The sequence below is a fragment of the Kogia breviceps genome, chromosome 17, assembly GCF_026419965.1.
Source record: "Kogia breviceps isolate mKogBre1 chromosome 17, mKogBre1 haplotype 1, whole genome shotgun sequence".
Lineage (NCBI taxonomy): Eukaryota > Metazoa > Chordata > Mammalia > Artiodactyla > Physeteridae > Kogia > Kogia breviceps.
Window position 1 is genome coordinate 42,778,371 of NC_081326.1, and position 26,005 is coordinate 42,804,375.

General features: G+C 33.9%; 1 protein-coding gene across 9 annotated transcripts in view; it reads left to right on the plus strand.

Annotated features, from left to right (window-relative positions):
- Window positions 1–26,005, plus strand: part of VPS13B (vacuolar protein sorting 13 homolog B) — a 774,679-nt gene that overhangs the window by 340,772 nt on the left and 407,902 nt on the right. For all 9 annotated transcript variants that reach the window (XR_010837425.1, XM_067017180.1, XM_067017176.1 and 6 more), the window contains exon 23: window positions 9,742–9,976. Coding sequence is in view for 8 of the 9 variants with exons in the window: in XM_067017180.1 (XP_066873281.1) it covers window positions 9,742–9,976 (235 nt within the window). In the remaining variant the exon portion in view is untranslated. The remainder of the gene's footprint in view (window positions 1–9,741; window positions 9,977–26,005) is intronic.

The window sequence follows — 26,005 nt, forward strand, 5'->3', positions numbered from 1 at the left end:
GACTGTAAAGTTATATCTGGATTTTCTGCTGCGAGGATTCAGTAACCCTAATCCTTGTTTTGTTCAAGGGTCATCTGTATTTGAAATACTGTTTAATACAAGAGCCAGTAACCTGGGTTTTGGCAATCTTTTACATCCTCTCTTTTCTGAGCATGCTGCTTATATAAAATTAAGAGAAGAGGGGGGAGAGAGAGCGTGTTTTTGTCATTCTTTTGTTGTTTTAACTCTTAACCTGCAGGAAACATGACTTTTTCACAGACGTCAGCTGTGTCTTACCAATCTCTGCCAGCATGAGGCCTTTGTTATTAATATTATCCTAATAACTCCTCGTGGTGACTTACCTGTGTTCCTCCTCTAGAGTTTCCTTTGATGCATTGGTGGCATGAGATAGGAAGGTGAGACAACATGAATGCAGGAAACATTTAGTGCCTTTACATTGTTTGAGATTGATTGTAGAAGCAGAAAACCGACAGTGCTCTTAAGATATTGCTGAACATTTATATTCAATGTTACTTTCTTTAATCTATAATAAAGACTATCTCCTTATGATGCCTTTCATTGTATATCACTCAGTCCTTGTATAAGCATTTACCCATGCCACATGATAGAGCTAACTAGACCATGTGTGGTTTTGCTCCTGGTAACTATTTATATTTATTCACTTAATTATATGTAGCTTCTCTTATGATAAGATCTTTAATCTCAAGGGACATATATTACTGATGGGAATGAGGATGGTACATGGGCAACTGTATCTCAGTTTTATTCTTTTTCTCAGTTTGGTCAACCTTAGTCTGCATTCTTAGCTTACTCTAGTCTGTGGTCATAAAAAAATAAACTTAAGAAGTCTTTCTTATTTCTTGTGTTTCTACATAATGCCTTACTGACCTTTATGTGGTCCTCTAATTTCACTGTTTTAACACATTCTGTTTCTACTATTTAAATCACCAATAAAATAAGTGTTTTTTCCCTGATGAGTAATACCCATCATCTTGTTATGTATTATTTTGTAATCTTCTAGAGAGAGTAATCTATGGTGTATTTAGTAGTCAATAAATGTAAATGCTAAAGTGATTAGTAAGTTAAGAAGATGAGTAACTACTTTGAGCACATATTTCTACTATAATTATTATATAAATAAATAACAGTGAACTCATCTGATTATAGTTCAATCTGAGGTTCTAAATTATAGTTTGACACAAATAATATTTCATGGAAGAAAGGAGTAATCCAAATATTATTAGATCTCTTTCTAGCACTTTACCTTACATATCATGTTTTTCGTTAGCACTGTACTTTAAGCCAGTTGTATTCAGAAGTTAGTTGTATTTTGATTTCATTAAACTCGGACCAAAATCTGTGGTAGGAAAGGTATGTTTTCTTTGTGTCTTTTCTGAGACTTACTTAGTGTGTAATAGATTTTCATGTACATATCTCTTAAATTTAGATGCCTATCCTACTACAAAAATTCGCTTTCTTTTGACTCTCATCTACAGCTTTCTTTTCCTGGCAACACAGCTCCTTTCTTTTTTTGCTCAGTTTTCCTCCTCTATTCTAGTGAGAGTGCTTTGATACCAAAATAACCTTATATAGTATTCATTTCATATGTATGAAATATGTATATGCTATATATATATATATATATATATATATAGAGAGAGAGAGAGAGAGAGAGAGAGAGAGAGAGAGAAATAGAAGTTCTACTATAGTGTGACTGTAACAGATCTCTTGGACTTCATGTGTCTTTAAAAAATTTTTTTTTTGCGGTACGCGGGCCTCTCACTGTTGTGGCCTCTCCCGCCGCGGAGCACAGGCTCCAGACACGCAGGCTCAGCGGCCATGGCTCACGGGCCCAGCTGCTCCGCGGTATGTGGGATCTTCCCAGACCAGGACACGAACCCGCGTCCCCTGCATTGGCAGGCGGATTCTCAACCACTGTGCCACCAGGGAAGCCCCATGTGTCTTTTAAATATTAATTATTTTGTACTTTCCTCAGAAATGTAGCTCTGGAGTTGATGAAGAGGTGGAATATAATTTGAGGACTGGCTCCAAGGCCCTATTGCTCTTTAATATGTCCTACTTCACTTTATGAAATTTCTTATATCCTTTCTGTTAAACATTGTATTTCCCAAAAATTTCTGTTGGAATATAAGTATTTACTTAATGATCATAAGCATGTTAACCTTTTAGTACCCTAGTATAAACTTGTTTATTTTTAAAAACAGCTAGTTGCCTAGTAATACATTATAGAATGCTCTTTCCCTCCATTTATTATTCTTTCATTCATTCTCACATTCAGCACTTAATATTTGTTATAGATCATGCCAGATGCTGAGGAGACAAAAGAATTATAACAGTTCTGTTTGTCTAGCAGGAAAAAGGCAAAGAACCATTCTATGAAGCGTTTTGTAGGGAGTGTCTCTTAGAGAGATTCCTTAGAAAACTCTTATGATCCAAAAGAAAAATGGAGATGTCAAGGTAAATGTCATTTACTGAAAGGATACCTAGGGCATGCTCTGCCAGGTTCATGGTGAATTTGTATTTATTGATTTATAGAATTAGATGACTTTATAGCATTCTCCAGAACATAATAGCTATAAAGAATATATAGCTGTTTGAAGTTTACTTTGGTTCTAAATATTATTTCATGATGATATAAGTAATTGTATCAAAAATAACCTTATTCCCTTTACCCATTCCCTTAAAAAAAAGGACTAATTTAGTGTAATTACCCTTTTTTGATATCATTTTGAGAAGTTGTTGTAACAGGGACTAAGAAAGCTAGTATTAGGTTACCTGATAATTTGACGGCTCTAGGAGAATCTTCCAATTTAAGATTCTAAGTGATATGAGATCGTTACGATATTTGTAAGCCAATAAGTAAACACATGAATATTCCACAACATAAGGTATTCTGGAGAACATCCTCCTCTGCCCAGGATGAAGTAACAGGGCCCAGATTCATCTTGCTGCCTGAAACAACCAAAAATGGATAAAGTATATTAAACAATGGTTTCAAAACACTAGGCGATAGGGAAAGTTAGACAGCAAACCCTGAGAGACTTACGGTAAAGTCACCAGAACCTAGTGACTTACGGATTTGGAGAATAAGAGAAAGGAGGGAGTCTAACTGGCATTCCAGGTTCTGATCTGGGCAGTTAGTGATGCCATTACACGATAGGAGAAGCAGCTTTTCAAGGTTAGCAGCAAATTGGGAGTTTGAATTTACACATGTATTTGAAATGTCTGTGAGATATCCAGGTATCTCTTAGACTGAATATTCATATCTGGAGTTTAAGGAAGAAATATAATTTTGGAAATCATCTACAGGTGGTTAAAACTAGGAGAATTCAAAAAAGTATGTTACGTTGAAAGAGCAGTGGGCCAAGCAGATACCATTTCTCTAAAGTAGTCAGTATAAGAGAAAGTATCCTTGAAGGAAACCCTAAAGGAATGATCAGAAATGTAGAAGGAAAGGTCAGAGAGTTCAAGGAAGCCAAGGATGTATAGAATTTCAAGGAGCCATTGTTCAGCACTATCAGATTCTGGATATTAACTCTGGGCTTAACTTTGCTTATCTGTAATATGAAATGGCTAGATTAAGTAATGTTTAAGGTATTTGCAATTCTAACGTTCTTATGTAATACTTTTGGTTCTTTTGCTTGTTTTGTAATGATGCAGTGCCTTCATTAGCTTTATCACGAACAATGAACTTAATCTTATATGTCATTATGGATTAGTTATAAGTAAAGATACTGATGTTCCTCTTTTTCTTTCCTTCTTTTTTTAATTTTTATTTTTTATTTTGGCTAAATACACATGTAGCATTTACCTTAACCATTTTTTTAAGTGTACAGTTTAGTCTGATGTTCCTCAGTTGACTAAGCTTATTGTGTATAAATTAACATTTAATTATGGGAGTACTAAATGATGTATATTTGTATAGATTATTTTGAAAATGATCAAGGCACCTTGCTTGCCTCACTTCTAGTCCCAGGCCTGTATTATACATACTATATATTTAGACATTTCCAAATGTTAATATATTCTGAAAAAGTTCAAAAATAAAACTAGATTCTGATTCAATGACCAAAATCTCAGCCCTAAAACTGAGTTTTTTAAAAAGTTGTGTCCGTTGTCCAAGACGTTTTATGAGCCAAAATATAAAAAAGAAAACCCTGAAGTTGTCATCAGATTAAACAAAACATCATAACTTAAAGCCATCGAAGGATTATTCTTTTAATGGAAGTTTGAGCAAGTAAATGTGTTTGGAATCAGAGTTTCTGGAAAGTTGATTTTGGAGCCAAAGTTGATATTTGCTAAGCCCATGAACTTTTTTACTTATTTTAGAAAGATGTACGTTGCATTAAGACATCAACAATATTTGTGATAACTTATTTGTTTTTCAGTGGGAAAAAGAACTTGCATACTTAACTGTAATTGGATTGTTTTATAGTGCTAAATGTAGTGTTGAACAATTTTTTAACATGAATTTGGTTTGGGGGGATCCTTTTCACCATAGACTAGTGTAAGCTCATTGTTTTTGCAATTTTTCTCCATCTGCTCATCAGCAAAGCTCCTGTCTATTACATTTTTTATTCCAGAGCCACATAATTGGCAATGGCAAGCGGTTGACAAAATAGAAGTACTCTGGCCTAGAATTCATTAATAAAGGAGAACATTACCCTGGTTTTTGCCAAACTCAAGTCTTTTTGTGTTTTACATTGAAGATCGTGTTGCTGTCCTATGGCATTTCCTGGGTGTTTTTTGTAGTTTCTGAAGTCTTTTGACTGTGGACAGTATAGTGTAATGGACACTTTATTTTCCATACAAAGCATCCCGATCTCCTTCTTTTTGCTAATAATCTTTTATTCCTTTTAGGAAATGACTTTCCACATTCTGTAAGATTTTGGTGAGAGTGTCAAAGTTTCTCAAGCACCATAAGCCAGTTAAGCTAGGACAATTGAATTTTTTCTCCCAGAAAGTTATATGTAGCATATGACGAGTGATGCAGTAATCATATTGCACGATACACTTAATGTTCTCAAGTCCAGTGAACTTCCTGGCTTATCTCCAGGATGAGATAAGACATTTTAGGCTAGACATATCAGTTGTCAATCACATTAATTATGAAAGTAATTATTTACATTTAATACTTAAAATTTGCACACAGGGCTATATTTTTATTTATAGGCATTGAGAAAGTGACAGCAGTTGCATGGTAGTTTGTTAGAAAGAGGAAGTCTGGAATACAAATCTAGGAATTTTTTTCATGTCTTCCCTTGACAAGTATCTATGGGAAAAGTGTGGAGATTTGTAACACTCACTGTGGAAAAGAAGACAAGGTACACTTTTGAGGTTTTTAACTAATGCCCTAAATTGTGTATATTTAGATTTCTACGAAATGGGAAGATATTCCAAATATTTTCATAATGTATTGGGAATTTATAGAATAAGGAAACAATTTGGGCTGTAGCTTATTTATGTTTCATAGTGCAAATATAATACTACTTATTTTGTTGGCCTCTGTATGCATAGATAGCTAAACCATAAGCCAACAGCATTTTAAAATAAAAGTATTGTGAACATCTTTTATAAATCCATGAGAACTAATATATGGATCTAGTGTATAGTAGATATTTAGTGTATGTTCATTGACTTTGTTTATCTAGTGAGCATTTAGGTGGCAGTTAATATGTTACATCTTTATATAAAAGCTGATTTCCCCCCTTTACAGATGAAGATTCTGAAGTCATGGAAAGACTAAATAACTTGTCAAAGGTTCCACAGCTGGAGATGAACCCATCTGGCTGACAAGTCAATTTTATTAATTACTAGGTGTCTCTGTGAAATGAAATGATGAACAACATGCATTAAACAATTATTTTAATTAACATCAGTATCTGGTGCTAATAAAAATAATTGTGTTCACTTATTTAACAATTATTTAAAACCTAGTATCTGCTAGGCGCTGTACTATGTACTGAGACTGTAGCATGAACAAAATAAGCACAGTGTCTGACATTATAGACTCTATTATGCTGTAGTGAAAATTATGTAAGGCTATTAGTATTTTAAAATCCTCTTGTTTCAAGTTTCTTAAATGCTGGGACTATGTCTTTTGTCCCTGTTTTCCTGACTTCCAGCTCAGTTAATGGTGGATGTTAAAGAATGCATGAATAAAAGAAAGAAAAAGTGAATGAAAATACAACCTGCAATGTTTCTTCACTTTTATTTTTTATTTGAAACTGTTTCCTGAGGAATAAAATACATTCATGCAGAGAACATTTCATTCTGTAGAAATTTTCTAACTATAATTATCACTAAAGTTTCAAGGTTTCTTTTTTTTTTTAAATATATTTATTTATTTTTGGCTGCGTTGGGTCTTCGTTGCTGTGCGCGGGCTTTCTCTACTTGTGGTGAGTGGGGGCTACTCTTCGTTGCGGTGTGCGGACTTCTCATTGCGGTGGCTTCACTTGTGTGGAGCACGGGCTCTAGGCATGTGGGCTTCAGTAGTTGTGGCATGCGGACTCAGTAGTTGTGGCTCGCGGGCTCTGGAGCGCAGGCTCAGTAGTTGTGGCGCACAGTCTTAGTTGCTCTGCAGCATGTGGTATCTTCCTGGATCGGAGATCGAACCTATGTCCCCTGCATTGGCAGGCAGATTCTTAACCACTGTGCCACGAGGGAAGTCCAAGTTTCAAGTTTTGAAGAAATAAAAACATGTTATTTGGGAAATAGGAGCATTATTTAAAAGGGCAGAAAATATGGTGTGACATTTTTAAGCATTTATATAAAGTTATTCTGTATAATGGACAGTGGGCTGATTAAAATGCTTATTAGGTTAATGTATAAATGAAACCTGTCTTAGTCTCTTCTTTTTAACTGAGTTATGGTCACAGTTATAGAGCACACAAATTAGAAAAATCAAAGTTTACCAAACCTTACTTATAGAGGATGGGGGTACAAATGGCATGTATCTTTTCAAACAGCACTTGAAACTTCAGATAAAATGGAACTTGGAACTTAAGAAAAAATGCATGACAGTCATTTCATTTATTAAAATAATACCGAATAATTTCTACTTTATTGGTTTATCCTCAGCATATGATACTTAGATATGTAGCCCTTGACCTAATAGGAATCAAAATAGAGGTGGTTCTACTTCAAGAATTTGTAATAATCCCTTCACTTTAACACATGAATGTGTTCAATATTGGCAAAAGAACATGTTGCTACCAAAACTGAAATAAGATCCTTGAAACAGAAAGGATGTTGCCATGGAAAAATGAAGTAACACTCAGTGCAGCTGTGATGCATTAATGAATAGGATATTTTTTTAAAAGATCATTTGTGTTTGGTGTGGCTCAGAGGGTCCCAACCAGATGGTTTCCATGAACATGATCTGACCCCCAGTTTGAGGACTTCTTACTGGCAGATTACTTCATTTTCTTTCCCTTGGATTGTCAGATCCTTACATTAATACAAAATTTACTGCTGCAGATTTATATTCACTTATATAAATCACTCAACATTTTACATTAAAACCACAATTTTAGGCATACAGTTTAACAGTTATTTTAAAAGTGTAAAAAGATTTATGTGATAGCTTTAGTATACATAATAGATGTAACATTATAATAAGTTTGAACAATTTGGATTATGTATATGTTTTAGTTCTTATCATTAAAAGAATCCCCACAATATACATCATTTTTTAGAAAGTTTATTTTTTAGAAAGTTTATTTTTTACAGTTGTTATGTATGTCAGGCTGACATACTGTTGATTCTGTATGCATTGCTCAGGTTGTTTTAATTTGATTAAATAATTTATTTCCGAAGTAGTGGAAATTTTGGCACAATTTAGATTTGTTTCTCAGGACATCTATGTATAAATCTGTGTATGGTGGCATATTAAACTAATTATCTCACATTGTTGGAAGCATTTTTCAACATAGCATCAATATCTAACACAGGGACTTCCATGGTGGTCCAGTGGCTAAGCCTCCGTACTCCCAATGCAGGGGGCCCAGGTTTGATTGCTGGTCAGGGAACTAGATCCCACGTGCTGCAACTAAGAATTCGTATGCCGCAACTAAAAGATATCACCTGCTGCAATGAAGATCCCGAGTGCCACAATGAAGATCCTGCATGCCGCAACAACTAAGACCCGGCACAGACAAATTAAACAAGCAAACAAATAAATAAATATTTTTTAAAAATCTAACATAAAGTGTTAAACACTGACCCTTCATTGTTTGACCTTAAAAACATAATTAATATAGGAGAATATGCTGTCAGCCTGCCACTTTAACTTGCACACTTTAACACCACTAATGCATTGTTATATATTTTAAAACGTAAATGTAATACATCTGAGACAATATACACTTCTATTTCAGAAGTTAAAAATGTTGTGATCTTAAATCAACAATGAACTGCTTAACCATATACATGCTTAAATTATCTAAGCTACAAGAAAATTCTAAAACTAAAAAATCTCATACTTCATGAACCAATGTACTTTTTTTTTTTTGCAAAATTTTACTTATATTTTTCTTCACTGAGTTCATCAGTTTGTCCGTGCACAGAAATATTGAAGGGAAGATGAGTAAGTATACTTAATTTGTAAGACTGGCAAATTATTTATCATATCAAGGAATTCCAGACCGGTTACATATCGTGCTCTCACTAAGGAATATATTAACCCCAAGAGAAGGTGTATTACTTTATTCTTAGTTATCTTTTGTAAAATATGATCTCTTTGTTATTTTAAGTTGCTAGACTATCCAAACACTTTTCAAGCAAACAAATTTTAGTTTTTATTAGATAATACCTTTTATGCCAAATATTTTATAGAAAATTAAAGGTTATATTTTGTATTTTCTTAAAAATAATTTAAGTACGTTAGGCTGTTTGGGCAGTTTACTAACCAGGTACAGAATATTACCTTGTAAGAGAGTCACCTAAGACTAATAGGCTTTAACTTACATTGCTTTTGAATAAAAACTCATGATGTATTCAATTTTTTATTTGGTCTTGCTTAGTCTTACTTTAACTCCGTTAGGGCCTGGCAACCTAAGTAACTACACTGGGGATAGGGGAACAGAAAAATTTCACCTGAAATCATAATTTAAGTAATAAGTTGAAGTATGATAAAAGTAAGGAATAACACTCTGATTTTTAGGTCTCCTGAATTTTCTTCATTACTATATGTTATAAACATGTTCTCCTTTAATGTTTGTCTAGAGATGTAATCTGAACATTTAAAATATATTCTTAAATTTCAGTATGTGAAGTAAGGGACAAATTCACATAGAAATAGCTGTTTGTGTTTTTTTTTTTTTTTTTAAAGTAAGAGCAATAAAATGCTAGTCCATTCTAAGGCCTTAGCTGGTGTTAACAAAATGTAATGAACTGCAAAAAAAGGAGGATTTTCTCACCTTTTTTTTGCCAGCACATTTTCTAACTCAATCATGTTTCTTGGAAAGAACTGTGGAAAGGCAGATATGTTTTCATTTCATGTCACTGTGCTCTTTTGATCAAATTTATAGCAAGAAACAATACCTTTTCAAGTGTTTGTTGTATTATTTAGTGAAAGTAACTCATAAAGACATAAGTATGGGGCATTTTCTTTTTTTTGGCTCGCCTGTGTATTCTGGTAAAGATATTAGATGTTTGAGGATACATTTACTCTCAAATTTAGTCTGATCCAAGTATTTTGATTCTGCTTTTCTTTTCTAGCTTGAAGTACAGTCTTGTTGTGTGTTCATCCCAAGTGATAGCTTGCCTTCCCCAAGTACAATTGTATCTGGTGACATTCCTGGAACAGTAAGAAGTTGGTACCATGGACAGACCAGCATGCCAGGAACACTTGTCCTCTGTTTGCCTCAAATAAAGATTGTTAGTGCTGGCCACAAGTATATGGAACCTCTGCAAGAGATTCCTTTTGTCATCCCACGACCCATCCTTGAAGAAGGTACTTTTTAAAAAAGTCTTCCTATGGTTATTATATTTTATACTGATATTTTTAGTTTTACTGCTTTTTAAAAAAATGCCATTGCATTTCTGAATCAGTCTTCTCATTGAAAGAACTGCATGGAAATGAACTAAGTGATCTACAAAGTGGATCTACAAAGAGAGATATACGAAGTGAATGAACTAAGTGATGGTGTTTGTTGATAGCCACACCTTTTACATATATGGAGACTATATATATATATATATATATATATATAGAGAGAGAGAGAGAGAGACTATCTACAAAAGATCATATAGGATACAGTATAATCACTGAAATGCTAAACATAGATAAAATTAACTTGAGAAGAAAGTTGGTTTCAGATGTTTGCATTAGGCTGAACTAAGAATTATAGGTAGGTTGATTTTAATTTAAGCCATTTGACTTATGAATGGGTACATCATAAATACATAATCAAATGAATACATTATTTACAGCAAGCATGATATATTTCTAGATTACTCATTTATTTAAATAAAGTAGATAATTGTGTGATGATTGGAGCCATGGATCTTTCTTCAGTAAATACTTGATTTCTGATGTTGCAGTGTTTTCAGTTGCAGGTTCATATCCTTTTGAACTTTGATGTATTCATTTCAAACTGTGTGAACCTGGAGAAGTTTTGAGTCACAAAATAAATAATGTGAATCTATATTTTAATAACAAGCCTCAAATTTTTTGACAGTGCTAAATAGGTCAACACCTTGTTCATATTATTAGGATGTAAGTGTCTGAATCCTGATATCGTTCAGATTACCACAGTACTGTCATTGAAAAGCAGGTACAGTCTGCAATTTTTGATTTTGACTTAATGTCGATTTCTCTCTCTCCTTTTCTCTATTGAAATTTCCATTGAAATCTAGTTTTCGTAGGTTTATCAAAAGTAAGCATGATTTTACTGGCAGAAATTAATGTTGGTACTTAATGATATGAATACCATTTTCATAAAATCATAGAATTGTGAGAGTTAGAAGGAACTTCTTTAGAGTTCTTCTTAAGTGCTCTTTGTCTTGATAATTTTTCTAGCATATTGGACATAGACGTTCTTTGTTATTTGTTTTTGGTTACAGGGAATTCCTTATTTTCACAATAGCTATTACATGTCATATCAAAGATATGCTAGAGTGAAGTGAGCTCATAAAGTGAGCTGGGAGTGCTTCCTACTTTTTAAAAAAATTTGAACTCTGGAATAATTTTTGTAAGATTAAAATGATTTGTACCTTGATTTTTTTGTTAAAACTCATTGATAAAATTCACATATTGTAAAATTCTTCCTTTTAAAATATACAGTTAGATGATTTTAGTGTATTTACAATTTTTATGCAACCATCACCGTAAAATTTTAGAATAGTTTTATCACCCTAAAAAGAATTAGTATATCACTAACACCTACTCCTCTTTCTCCCTTCCCCGCAGACCCTACGAACCACTTGTCTTTCTATCCCTATGAATTTGCTTCTTCTAGACATTTCATGTGAATGAAATAACAAAATTTGTGGTCTTTTGTGACTGGCTTCTTTCACTTACCAGTATAAGTGGTAAGTGAAAGAAGCCATCTTTCACTTCTTTCATAGAACCATTGTTATAGTATGTCTGTCTTCATTCCTTTTTATGGCTGAATAATAATTCATTTTATGGATATACCACATTTTATTTATTCATTGATTACTTGATGGACATTTGGGTTGTTTCCACTTTTTGGCTATTATGAATAATGCTGCTATGATCATTCTTGTACACTGTTTTGCATGGACATATGTTTTAATTTCTATTAGATATATATAGTAGAATTGTTGGGTCATTTGGTAACTCTGTGCTTAGCTTTTGAGGAATTGACAGACCGTTTTTCAAAATATCTGTGCCATTTTACAATCCCACATCAATGAATGAAGGTTCTAATTTATTCACATATTTTTATGTGGAAGTATAGTTGATTTATAATATTAATTTATCCATATCTGTGTCACCACTTATTATTGTTGTCTTGTTATTGTCTTATTGGTTCTAGCCTTCTCAGTGGGTGGGAAGTGGTATCTAGTGGTGTTGATTTTAATTTCCGTAATGTCTAATGATGTTGAGCATCTTTTCATGTGCTCAGTGGCCGTTTGTAGATCTTGTTGTGTATTTTCTTCTTCTATTCAAATCCTTTCTTTTTTAAAAAATATTTAAAAATTTATTTTGGCTGCACTGGGTCTTAGTTGCGGTACGTGGGATCTTCATTGTGGCATGCGGGATTTTCAGTTGCGGCATGCAGGCTTCTTACTTGCGGCATGCAGACTCTTTAGTGGCAGCATGCGAACTCTTAGTTGTGGCATGTGGACTTCTTAGTTGCAGTATGTATGCAGGTTCTAGTTCCCCGACCAGGGATCAAACCCGGGCCCCCTGCATTGGGAGCATGGAGTCTTACCCACTGGACCACCAGGGAAGTCCCTTTTCAAATCCTTTGCCCACTTTTTAGTTGGGTTATTTGTCTCTTTATTGTTGAGTTGTAAGAGTTCTTTATATATTCTGATATTAGACCCTTATTAGATGTGTGATTTGCAAATATTTTTTCCCATTTCTCCCATCCTCCATTTCTCCTGTTATCTGTTCACTATCTTGTTTGAATTTATTTAGTTGTTTAAATAACAGTTTTTTTCCTTTATACTGTAATATATGTTATTTTAATTCCTTTTTTCTCCTGCTATATTGGAAATTATTCCTTAACTAGTTTTTCTTTCAATCTTAGAAATTAACACTCTTTCCTAAAAGTCAACTCTGGTCCTAGAAATATTAAGCTGCATATTTAATTTATTAAATTATGCATTAAATCAAGTTATTTACTCTGCTCCTGAACAACACACAGGTCTTAAAATACTTTAATTCAATCATCCTCTCTGGATTAATGCGTTATCACTTAAGAAAATAATTGCTTATATTTATTGCATATATATAATCAGGGCAGTGTTTGGAAAATTTATTTAGTAAGGAGCCAGATAGTAAATATTTTCAGTTTTACCAGTTATGTGGTCTTGTTGCAACTACTCAACTCTGCTTTGGAGTGCAGAAGCAGCCGTAGGCAATATGTCAATGAGCTGACATGACTGTGTTTCTTTGAAACTTTATTTACAAAATCTGATAGCCAGATTTGGTCATGGGCCATGTTTGTGGAGTCCTATACTAGTGCCTTACTAGACATTCCTTCTTAAAATTCAGTCCTTTATTCTATCTCAGATCATTTTCCTTTTGCCTTTTTGTGATGATATGTTGTTAGCAAACTTAATTTTGTTTGTTTGAAAATGTCTTTATTTTGCCCTCCTTTTTGAAAGATATATTGCTGAATATATAATTTCTTTGTTGGTAGTTATTTTTGTCTGACCCATTAAAAATTCTGTTGTGCTCACTCTTGCTTTTCATTGTCCTATTGACAATGAAAATATTTATCTGCAATGTCCACTTGCAGTTTGTGTTTCTTTGGAGGTATTTTGTCCTTCCTCTCTGGCAGCTTTCAGAATTTTTAAAATCTTTGTGTTTTAAAGTTTTAGTGTTGGTGTCTTTTATGAGTTCTGCAAGTTTTCTGGCATAATCTCTTCAGATATTGCCTGTGCCTTATTCTTTCTTACATATATTTTAGAATTTTTCACATTTTTACTATATTATTCTTGTCTCTTCTTTGTACTTTTATATTTTTCTCTTTGACTTGCTGACCTGCATTCTCAGTAATTTCTTTAATCTGATCCTCCATTTCATTAATTTTTTAAAGCTGGGTCTAATATGCTGTTAAACAGTTATTCATTGAATTTTTTGAAGAAACTTTTATAGAATTCAAATATGTCATATAGAAAACTGCACAACTCTTAGTTCACAGCTTGATACATTTTATAATAAACCTACCCCTGTTTCCTACATCTGAATCAAGATCAAAAATATTACCAGCATCCAGGAGATCTTCTCTAGTTCCTTACGAGCCTCTCTTTCTTCAGATTCAAACTGCATCTTGACATCTAAAACCATAAATTAATTTACCCGTGTTTGAACTTTATAGCACTTTATCAAATTTAAATTTTTACTTATGATATTCTTTTCATTTTGATTGATTTTTTAAACTCCTTTTCATAATTTTCACGGCTTCCTTGTGTTTCTTGATACATGAATGATTTATTTTATATTATTGTCTAATTCCTGCCGACTCTTCCTTACTAGGCCTAGTATTCCTTGTGCATTCTTTGTTCTTTTTTATAGGGAGAGAGGTTATTTATTTTCTTTGGAAATTTGTCTATAGACATTTTTTGACGAGTAGCCTAAGGATTCCTCCTATGCATACTTGAATTTACTTCTGATACATTGGGAGTATTACCAGTTCAGGAACACTTTAAACTAAATTCCTTGTTAAAGGTTTTTATACCACTCATATAATAAAAATTTGAGTTAGAACTTACAGGATTGGCTGTGGTTATCAGTATTTTTCTTACTCTGTTCAAAGTTCAATTTTCTGGTAGAGTTGTAGTTGGGTCATGTAGAGAGCAGAAAAATGGGGCAGTTTTATTTCTAGTTTACCCTAACATTAGTCTCATAGCCATTTGCATACAAGCATTGTGCCCTGTTAAGTTCTACACTACAAATTGGCCTAGGGCTTTGTCTTTAATCAACCTTACTTGTGAACAAGGATGTTCAATTTCACCAGTTTTGAAATGCCTCAAGCAATTTGTTTTGTTTACCTCTGAGTTTCTGGCTTCTCTCATTCCCTGGCATTAATAATCTTTACTTTTTGGAGAATCTCATTAATGATTTTAAGGAGATACTGTGTGTGTGCATGTGCGTGTTTGTATGTGTAAACAAATATAAGTTTTAATCATAGTATGTGTTACATATAAACATTTTATAAATACATTCATCATTTTCATTTGTTTTTAGTGCAAGGGTCATTCAGGGAATGAAATCTACCATTGCTTCTGGAAATAGGATCCCCCAGTGAGGTGAAGATGTTATGACAATATTATAGCCCCCCCTTAGTGGATTTTCTGAAAGGGCTGATGTGTACTACCTTACTATTTGTTATCTCTTCAATACTCATTTCAAATCCCTCTTACTCCTGCAGCACTCCTGCCAACTTCAACTGTTTGTCCTTTTCATTTGATAAATTGTTTTATTCCTATCTTGTTTTTCCAATATATTATGAATGTCTTAAGAACTACAGAAGCCTCCATCTTTAAAGCATAAGATGTTATTATATTCCCTGATTTTTTTTTTCTAGAACTGAGTTAGAATCTTAGTTTCTTTTCTTTTTTTTTTTTTTTTTTTTTTTTTTTTTTCCGGTATGCGGGCCTCACACTGTTGTGGCCTCTCCCGTTGCGGAGCGCAGGCTCCGGAAGCACAGGCTCAGCGGCCATGGCTCACGGGCCCAGCCGCTCCGCGGCATGTGGGATCTTCCTGGACCGGGGCACGAACCCGTGTGCCCTGCATTGGCAGGCGGATTCTCAACCACTGCGCCACCAGGGAAGCCCATTAGTTTATTTTCAACTTTTAAAAATATCATATACCAGATGGAGAGGACTAGATAGAATCAAATAGAAACTTCTAAAGTCTATTTTTCATACTCCCTAGGAGACTATAGAGTGACTATATAATCAACATTGAAACCTAAATTTTAGTTTAGGTTTCAGTTTTTTAACCACCTGGTTATTCTCATTGGCCAAACCTACCTTGAGGAAAGGAGATTATTTCAAAATATTTAAAACTTCTTCAGGCATAAGAAACTGTAGATATTAACTTATGAAAGACCATAAGTATATATTTTTAAATTTTAAATGTTGTTTGTAAAAATGTTTGAGTATAACCCTTTGATGCATACATGTAAAAAGTAGTTTACTCTTTATCTTTATACCTGTGCATGGATTGAGAAAGAATCTGGAGGTCTGTTCACTTTCAGTTTTCAACTAGTCCTCCTGGTTTCAGTGTCATTCCGCATTCTCTTTTTCAAACGTATTTGAGTATTGGAACCTGTTGAAGGATGGTTGTCATGAATCAGATTGATCCTTTATGGTTTATCTCTCTGGGCCTCAGTCACTTGCTATTTATCTATTATATTTATATGTTTAAAAATTCGTGATATTATCTGCTGTTTTGTCCTCTCCTGTTCTCATCCTCATTTTGATTTATAATGCTTTTTTTCTCTCTCAATGTCATTTTGCTGGTTTCAGAATGTAGATAAATATTTTCAGTCATTCATGATCAACCAGATATGCAATGTATCTAAATCTATACCACCTTCCAATTGTGCTTCTTCCTAGTCTGCTTCTCCACTACTATTATTGTTTTATGTCAACTCATTTTTGTCCAGTAAAGTTTTTTGATAATTGTAGATGATGGATTTGTTGGGGGTCTGAGAGGGCATGGGCTAAGGCGAAGATAGGATAATTGGAGGCAAGGAGATTAGGTATTGCATCTAGCTATTATAGTTATCTGGAAACATGACTGTCAGAACCAGAATGGTGGTGATAGGGATGGAGAAAATGGGAAAGAATAGAGAAATAGTTAACAAAAAAACTGGCAAAACTTTGTGACTGGATTAGTTATAGATAGTGAAAGAGAACTAAATGTGTAGAATAACTCCATGGTTCCTAGCTTGGATGTCTGTGTAGATGTTTATATGGTTAATATTATGATTACAAATAAAGAAAGAGGTTTAGTTTTGGGTGTGGAAGATGGGAAGTATGAATTTACGTTGGCACATACTGTAGAGTGTTTGTGGGACATTCAGGTAAATATATCTAATAAGCTGTTGCATATATGGGTCTAGAGCTCAAAAGAAGAATCACTGTTAGAGATACACAATGTGATAGCAGGGAAAACCATGAAAAAAGATATGATCACCTGAAATCACTTATGTAGAGACAAATAAGTATAATCCAGATAGAAAAAGGGGGGAGCACTAATGTTCACTGGCTGAAAAGGAAAAAAAATAATCTATGTTGAAAACTGAGAATAAGGTAAGTACGGAAAAACCCATGAGGCAGTAGTGTCATGGAAGACACACAATATAGTCATTTAAATGTAGCAGAGATGCCCAATAAGATGAGGACTAAAAGGTGTGAAAGGGATTTGACAATTTTGGGTGATTGGTTTCTCTTATCACAATACTTTCAGAGGAATAGTGTTAATGCAGGTCAGATGATGGTGCCTTAAGGACTAAACAGAAAGTGAAAAATTGATGTAACAAATTTCCAGTGTCTTTAAAAAAATATTTGAGAAAGATGGAAAAGAGAGATGGTATTTAGATGTATATATACCTTGATATCCTTTGGTTGTATACAACAGAAACCAACTCAGGATAATTTAAGCAAAAATGGAACTTAATGACGCATTGTCTGTATTCTACTGTAGGAAACAACTTTGAATTTTTAGTTAAAATTTTGGTATTTCACCATTTGACCCTGGTGGTTATGAAGACCGTGTTTTCAATTAAAACTTTCTTTATCTTTTATTTTTTTTAACTTGGATTCATAACTCCTGTGAAGTTATTTTCCTCTTGCTCTTTGGTGTTGCTTGGTTATCATTCTGGAGTTCTAAATTTCTATTAAAACCTTAATTTTTGAATCTAGTTGTTTAGATTCAAAATACAGTGATCTAGTCATTATGATATGAACAAAATGAAAAAAAAACCCCTTTAGCATTCCAAAGATGATCAATAGGATGAACAAAAGGGTTCTCATTTTATAGATTTGAGCCTTCTTCTATACTGAACTTGGACTTCAAAGTTCAAAATGAGGAACTGTTTGTTGAAATGTGTCATCTGATTTCAGTTGCCATGGGATGGGAGAGATGATCGCGAATATAGCGAGATCCAATCTGTGTAGGGTGTGTGGGTCAAAATCAACATCTTGAATTTCATTAGAGAGCATTTGCAGTGAGGCTTGCAGATGTAATTTGCTACATCTAGCTCACACCTCTGAGCAGACGGGTTTCTACCCTGTGCCTAGCAGGGTTTTGTTTTTCCTTTTTTTGAAAGAGTTGCCTGTGACTTTAATAAAATATTTTGACAGAGTGGAATATAAAGATCATTTATAAATTAAAACTCTGCTATTGTTGAATTTAATGAGTTTTAATAGAAACTGATGTGAAAATTGTTGAGCATCTATGAAAAACATGAGGGCTATTTTTTCTGTGTAATTCTGGTCACCTTAGTTGTTCATATGTATTGTTACAGTATAGATATTTTTAAAATATCATAGTTTGATAATCATAATTTCCACTTGTTCTGAAACATGATGATGTACTATCGCAGTAGTTTTTTTCCCAGCTTTACTCAGTGTCTCTGACTTTAACTCTTAAACCGTACGTAAATGAGATTGCCTGGGTAAAAGAGGAAGCTCAGAAGAGAGCTTTAGATTTGTTCTTGATGGTGTTGTTTTTAAATAAATTTCTTGGAAACCATCATACATGTATAACAAATGAAGTTAAGCTGTTGAACTGCCTAAACATATTTAATATAATTGCTACAGGCATTGTTCTCTTCTCAGTAGCTCACATTCATCCTTCTCAATCATTTGTTTACTTCTGGGTTCTATGACTTTTAAAGGCTGGACAAGGAACCTTACTTTATTTATTTCCTGTTAATCAATTTTGCATTTTCCACCCTCCCACACAAACACTTATTTTAAAAACAAAAACCAATATGGCAGATCTAATATCCTGCTCACCTTTTAAAAATAAACTATATAATTTAAATTGCCTTAAGATCTTAAAAATATGGTTTTTAAATGATACCAAGGTAACATTCTAATTAATGGGAATTTTAAAATTCAGATACAGTTGACATATAAAATTATGTAAGTTTAAGGTGTACAGCATGCTGATTTGAAACACATGTATTGCAATATGATTACCAGTGTGCTGTTAGCTAACATTTCTATCAGGTCACATAATTACCATTTCTTTTTTGTGGTGAGAAAATTTAAGATCTAGTCTCTTAGCAACTTTGAAGTATGTAATATAATATTGTTGACTGAAAATCACCATGCTGTGCATTAGATCTTCAAATCTTATAGTTGCAAGTTTGCACTCTTTAGCAATCTCTCTCCAATATCCTTACCCTCCAGCCCCTGGTAACCACCATTCTTTTATTTGTCTGAGTTCAGCTTTTTTAGATTTCATATACAAGTGATATACAATAGTTGTCTTTCTCTGTCTGATTTATCTAACTTAGCATAATGCCCTCATTAAAGGAAATTTGGAAAGCAAGTAACATATACAGGAGAAAATAAAAATCACTTGATGATGACCACTTTTTTTAAAAATAAAGAAGTGATTATTATTATTTTTTTAGTTTATTTATTTATTTTTGGCTGTGTTGGATCTTTGTTGCTGCGCACGGGCTTTCTCTAGTTGCGGCGAGCGGCGTCTACTCTTCATTGTGGTGCGCAGGCTTCTCATTGTGGTGACTTCTCTTGTTGTGGAGCACGCGCTCTAGGCACGTGAGTTTCAGTAGTTGTGGCACATGGGCTCAGTAGCTGTGGCTCGCGGGCTCTAGAACGCAGGCTCGGTAGTTGTGGCGCAGGCGCTTAGTTGCTCCGTGGCATGTGGGATCTTCGTGGACCAGGGCTCGAACCCATCTCTCCTGCATGGGCAGGCGGACTCTTAAACACTGCGCCACCAGGGGAGCCTGATGATAACCACTTTTAACAATTTAGTTTTGTTAATTTCTTCCCATTGTTTTATCTTTCAACTTTTTGTTATCACATATAGTACACATATAATATTTATTATGCATAATGATTATATTCATTATAAAATTAGGATAATAATGCCTGATGAAATTTTCAGTCATGTTTTTTTCTCTGTTTTATCATGAGTGTTTTATATGAAGTTAACGTTTTTTGAATCCATTTCCATCTTAAAGTAAGAGGATTTAGACTTTCACCATTAAATACAGTGGTAGCTGTGGATTTTTCATAGATGCCCTTCATGAGGTTGAGAAGGATCCTTTTTATTCTTAGTTTATTGAGACTTTTTACACTGAGGTGGTTTTGGATTTTATCAAGTGTTTTTATGAATCTATTGAGGTGATCATGTGTGTTTTTTCCCTGCTGTATGCTATTAATGTGATATATTTCATTAATCAATTTTACATAATTGATTAAACTAATCTTTTTTTTTAAATTGGAGTATAGTCGCTTTACACTGCTGTGTCAGTTTCAGCTGTAGAGCAAAGTGAGTCAGCCATACATATACATATATCCCCTCTTTTTTGGATTTCCTTTCCATTTAGGTAACCACAGAGCACCAAGTAATTTCCTGTGTTATACAGTAAGTTCTCATTAGTTATCTATTTTATACATAGTAGTGTGTGTATATATATATATTATATATATATATATAAAATATATATATATGTCAATCCCAATCTCCCAATTCATCCCACCCCCCTCTTTCCCCCAAACTAATCTTGTATTTGGGGATATAGACTGTTTGGTTATGGTGTGTCATCTCTTCATATGATGCTGAACATGGTTTACCTTTTTATTTTTTTATCTGTATTCATGAGGGATTTTAGTCTGTAGTTTTCTGGCAGTGTCTTTGGTTTTTATATCAGGGTAATGCTGGCCTCATAGAATGAGTTGGGAAGTCTTTTCTACTCCTCTATTTCTGGAAGAGTTTGTGGAGTATTCGCATTATTTCTTTAAATATTTGATAGAATTCACCAAATGAAGGCATGTGGAATTGGTGGACTTTATTTTTAGTGGAAAATTTTTAAATGAATAATTCAGTCTCTTTATTTGTTATAGGTCTGTTCAAATTTTCTATTTCCTTTTTAGTCAGTTTTAATAAATTGTGTCTTTCTCAAAAGTTGTCCCTGAGTCTAAGTTGTCTAATTTGTGGGGATGTAATAGAGTTGTTCATTATGAGGGTTGATTAACCTTTTTAATTTATTGAGGGTTAATAGTAATATTCCTTCTCTAATTTCTGATTTTACTTGTGCCTTCTCTCCTTCTTTGAGGTTAGCCTAGCTAAAGGGTTATCAGGTTGCTATCTACTCAGAGAACCAACTTATAGTTTCATTGGTTTTTTTCTTATTGCTTTTCAGTTGTCTGTTCCATTCCATTGTGGTCTAGAACATATATGGTATAATTTTAATCCTTTTAAATTTATTAAGAATTGCTTGATGACCTAGCATATGGTCTGTTTGGGAAAATGTTCCATGTGTGCTTGAATGGTTGTTCTGTAGTAGTTGGGTACAACATTCTGTGTATGTCAGTTAGGTTGGTTGGCTGATATTGTTGTTCAGTTCTTCTATAACCCTACTGACTTTCTGTCTAGTTATTCCATCAATTATTGAAAGTACTAGAGTATTGAAATTTTCAAGTATTTTTAGTCATCCATTTTTTATTTAAAGTCTGTCAATTTTTGCTTCATAGATTTTGAAGCTCTGTTGTTAGATGCATATGTGCATATATCTGTTACGGATTCCTAAAATATTGATCCTGTTATCATTATGAAATGTCCTTCTCTGCCTGTATAAAACATATTTTCTTAAATCTATTTTATCTGTTATTTTTATAGCTATTCAAACTCTTTTATGGTTATAGTTTTTATGGTATATCTTTTTCATCCTTTTTATTTAAACATAGTTAGTTTTTGAATGCAGGTATTTCTCTTTTAGACAGCATTTAGTTAGATTTTGATTTTTTTGTGCAGTCTGACAATCTCTTATTTTTAAATGGGGGGTTTAGACCATTTATATTTCATGTAATGTTGATGTATTGTAATTAAATTGGTCACTTGCTATTTGTTATCTGTTTGTCTTCTTTTTGTTCCCTGTTTCTCTTGTAATACCTTCTTTGTTTTAGGTATGTATTTTAGCATATCATTTTTTCATTTCCTCCACTGATTTTTTTTTTTTTACTATGTATTAATTAGTGATGGATCTAAGGATTATATTATGTTTCTGAATTTATCACACTCCACCTCAGATATATTTTAACTTAATTCTGGTAAATTATGGAAAAAATTTTTTGAACATAGTTCTGTTCTCTGTTCATTTCTGTTCACACATATATCACACTTCTATGTATAGTAACCCAGCAATACAGTGTTATATTCATTGCTCTGTATAGTCAACTGCCTTTTAAAGTACTTGAGAGGAGAAATGAGAAGTAATACATATATAGGATTTTTCATATTAACCCACTTATTTGTCATACCCGGCACCCTTCTTTTCCTCCCATGGATTTGAATTAGCACTTTAGTATTACTCATAAGGCAGCTTTGCTAGCAATGGATTCTCTCAGCCCTTATTGATCAGAGAATGTTTTTATTTCACCTTAATATTTGTAACATAGTTTTTCTGGATGTAGAGTTCTTTGTTGACAGTTTATTACTTCCTTTCATGTATCTGAATGTGATTTTCCACTGCCTTCTGAATCGATTATTTCACATAGAAGTCAACTTTTAAACATATTGATTTTCCACTATATGTGATGAGTTATTTTTCTTTTGCTCCTTTGAAGAACTTCTCTTGTTCTGTAGTTTTCAACAATTGGACTATAATATCTATAGGGATTTATGTTTCAGTAGTCATCGTATTTGAGCTTGGTTGAGCTGCTTGGATGTATGTATGAATGTTATTCATCAATTTGGAGATTTTTCAGCCATTATTTCTTCAAATATTTTTGTGCTCTTTTCTTTCTTCTCTCCTCTGGGCCTTCCATTTTAGGTTAGTACGCTTCAGCTCTCTGAGGCTCTGTTAATTTTTTCTTCAATATATTTTTCTTGTTTTTCAGGATGGATACTTTTTTTTTTTTTTTTTTTTTTTACTTTCAGGAATTGTAGAACATTGATTTTATTGTCGTGTTTTTGCACAAGCAGTAAATAGGCTAACATTTCAGGTACAGGGTAATTATTCTTGAAAAGCAAGGCATCAAAATCAAGTTTATAGTTAACGGCCTGACATGTTGACAGGAGCTATGTGAAAGTCCCAAAGATGTCTCTGAGTTACTGAAAATGTTAAAGATCAGTGTGCTATGCAGTCAGGAGAGAGATGCAAAGGTAGACTCCCTCTGGGGCATTCTGTGGAATACAGATATACTGGGCTGGTTCCCATACAGGCTGATGTGGAGGAGGTTCTGGGAGGGGTAATTTCATGTCCACCATCGCACCTGTCCCTTCCATTAATGCCACAAGACTTCTAAGGACAGTATGTGGCATTAACACGCTTATTGTTCCAATCTTGGAGTTTTACTCACCTGGCAGCAGAATGCACAGGTACAGAAAGTGTATCTACACCATGCCGGAAGTGGGGTTGGGGGAGGGGTGGGGGCACTGCATTAGATTCCACAGGCCATTGGGGGATTTAAACACTCACACCTCTAGCTTCTAAGGAAAGCTGCGACTTAAGCCAAATCCTAAGAATTTATTTAGGCTTTGATTCAAGGACATGATGGCTTTGCCTTCCTAGATAGATGCTCTCCTTGCCAGTAGGGTCATGTCTTGGATTTGTTTGATGGCTGATGCTGCTCCTCTTTTAGGCCAACAAGGAAAGGCTTATGGTACAGACCTTTACATGGCAGATTGAGTGAGAGTGGTGCCTGCATCCTGGGGAGACCACTGTCTCTAGACTCTGGACAACTCTTGGTCTGACTGATCTCCCTGGCTACCTCAGTGACCCCAAGTGCCCTGCCTGTTTTTCTAGATCCTGAAGATCCTGATAGCATTGGCTATCCTTATGTGTTTGTATATAATGGGAGATGTTGAATGCTTACTTGAATAGACTTGAACACAATCCCCAAGTACATTTCTTTAGCATGGACATTCTTCTCCCTCCCAGAGGCAGTCGTTTGGGGATTATCTGATTTTCCTGGTCTCCTTTTGGTTTTCTTCCCTAGTCAGATTGGATAATTTCTATTGATCTGTATTTAGGTTCATTGATTGTTTTTTTCTTCTGCCAGCATGAATCTTCTATTAAGCTTCTCTACTAAATTATTCATTTCAGTCATTGTACTTTTCTACTTTAAATTTTGATTTGTATTGGGATTGACATATATACGCTAATTTGTATAAAATAGATAACTAATAAGTGCTGTATAAAAATAAATATATAAAATAAAATTTTGATTTGGTTCTTTTTTGTATTTTCTTTCTCCTTATGAGATTATTGATTCATTGTTTTCATACTTTCCTTGAATTTAAAAAAATCTTTTTCTCTAGTTCTTTGAACACATTTATAGTAGCTACATTGTTGTCTTTTGTTATGCTTCATGCAAAATCTGTGGGCACAGAGACAGTTTTTATTGACTGCAGGTTTTTTCCTGAAATAGGGTACACTTTCCTATTTCTGTGTTTGCCTAAAATTTTTAAAATATTGAGAATTTTAGGTATGTGCGTGTGTATTATTCTTTTTCTCCTGGAAAGTTGTTGTTCTTTTATGCTAGTTTGCTTCTTTGTAAAGTAACTTCCTTGGGCTAAATCTGTTTCTTCCTAACTGTGTGACCACTGATGTCTCAGCTCAGTTTTGTTCTGTTTTTATTATTCTTGGTTTTATTTTTAACCCTGGCTTTTTAGGTATCACCCTTATGTCTTCTTATCTTAGTCGTCAGCCAAAATTGAACAGAGGTAGTTCTCAAATAAGGCTTTTGTCCTCTACTAATGGATAGCTCTCTATATGTGTTAGGATTGTGTATTCAGTGTTCTGGCCATTCTCATACCTGCCAAACTTTTACTTTCCTCTGAGCCCTTCCACATGTCCTCTATACATATGTGTAGTCTCAAGGTTGTTTAGGACTCTGTCCAGATAACTCAGTTCTTCTGCATCCACTGTGCTTGTGTGCCACGTCAGTCAGAAATATGCTTTCCCCAATCACATTCACAATCTCAGGCTAGTAGAGCTGTTGCCCCCGCCTGTTCAACCATTACTGAGATCATCATTTCAATGACAAGACTTCTGGGTGTGGTTGTTGTTCACTCCTCAAGATCAGGTGACCTCTTTTTGACCATGGCAGCAGCGCCTCTAGATTTTGTGGCCTGCCTTGCACTGGCAGAACCTCCTGGACTTTTGTTTGCTGGGAGTTTTTTGATTACTGGTTCAATTTCATACTAGTGATCAGTTTGTTCAGATTGTCTATTTCTTTCTGATTCTGTCTTGGAAGATTGTATGTTCCTAGAAATTTATCTGTTTCTTCTAGCTTGTCCAATTTGTTGGCATATAATTATTCATGGTGTCCTATTATGATTTTTTAATCTCTGTGATATTTGTTTTAATTTCTCCTCTTTCATTTCTCATTTTGTTTATTTGGATCTTCTCTCTCTCTCTCTCTCTTTTTTTTCCCTTAATGAGCCTGGCTAAATGAAGGTTTATCAATTTTGTTTATTGTTTCAAAAAAACAGCTCTTGATTTCATTGATCTTTTCTATTGTTTCTTTTATCTCTATTTCATTTATTTCTGCTCAGATGTTTATTATTTCCTTCTTTTGACTTTAGGTATCATTTGTTCTTCTTTTCCTAATTCCTTTAGATGGCAGGTTAGTTTTTTGTTTTAGAATTCTCTTGTTTCTTGATATAGGCCTTTATTGCTATAAACTTCCTTCTTAGAACTGCTTTTGCAGCCTCCCATAGATTTTGGAAAGCTGTGTTTTAATTTTCATTCGTTCCATGGTATTTTCTGATTTCCTCTTTGATTTCTTCATTGACCCATTGGTTTTTTAGGAGCATGTTGTTTAATGTCCATGGGTTTGTGTCTTTCCCATTTGTCTTCCTGTAATTCATTTCTAGTTTGATACTGTTGGTGTCAGAAAAAAATGCTTGCTGTAATTTCTGTCCTCTTAAATTTGTTTAGACTTGTTTTGTGACCTAGCATGTGATTTATCTTGTAGAATGTTCCATATGCACTTGAAAAGAATGTGTATTCTATTTTTGAATGGAATATCCTCTAGATATTTATTAAGTCTAACTGGTCTAATGTATCATTTAAGACCACTGTTTTCTTATTGATTTTCTTTCTGGATGATCTTTCTGTTG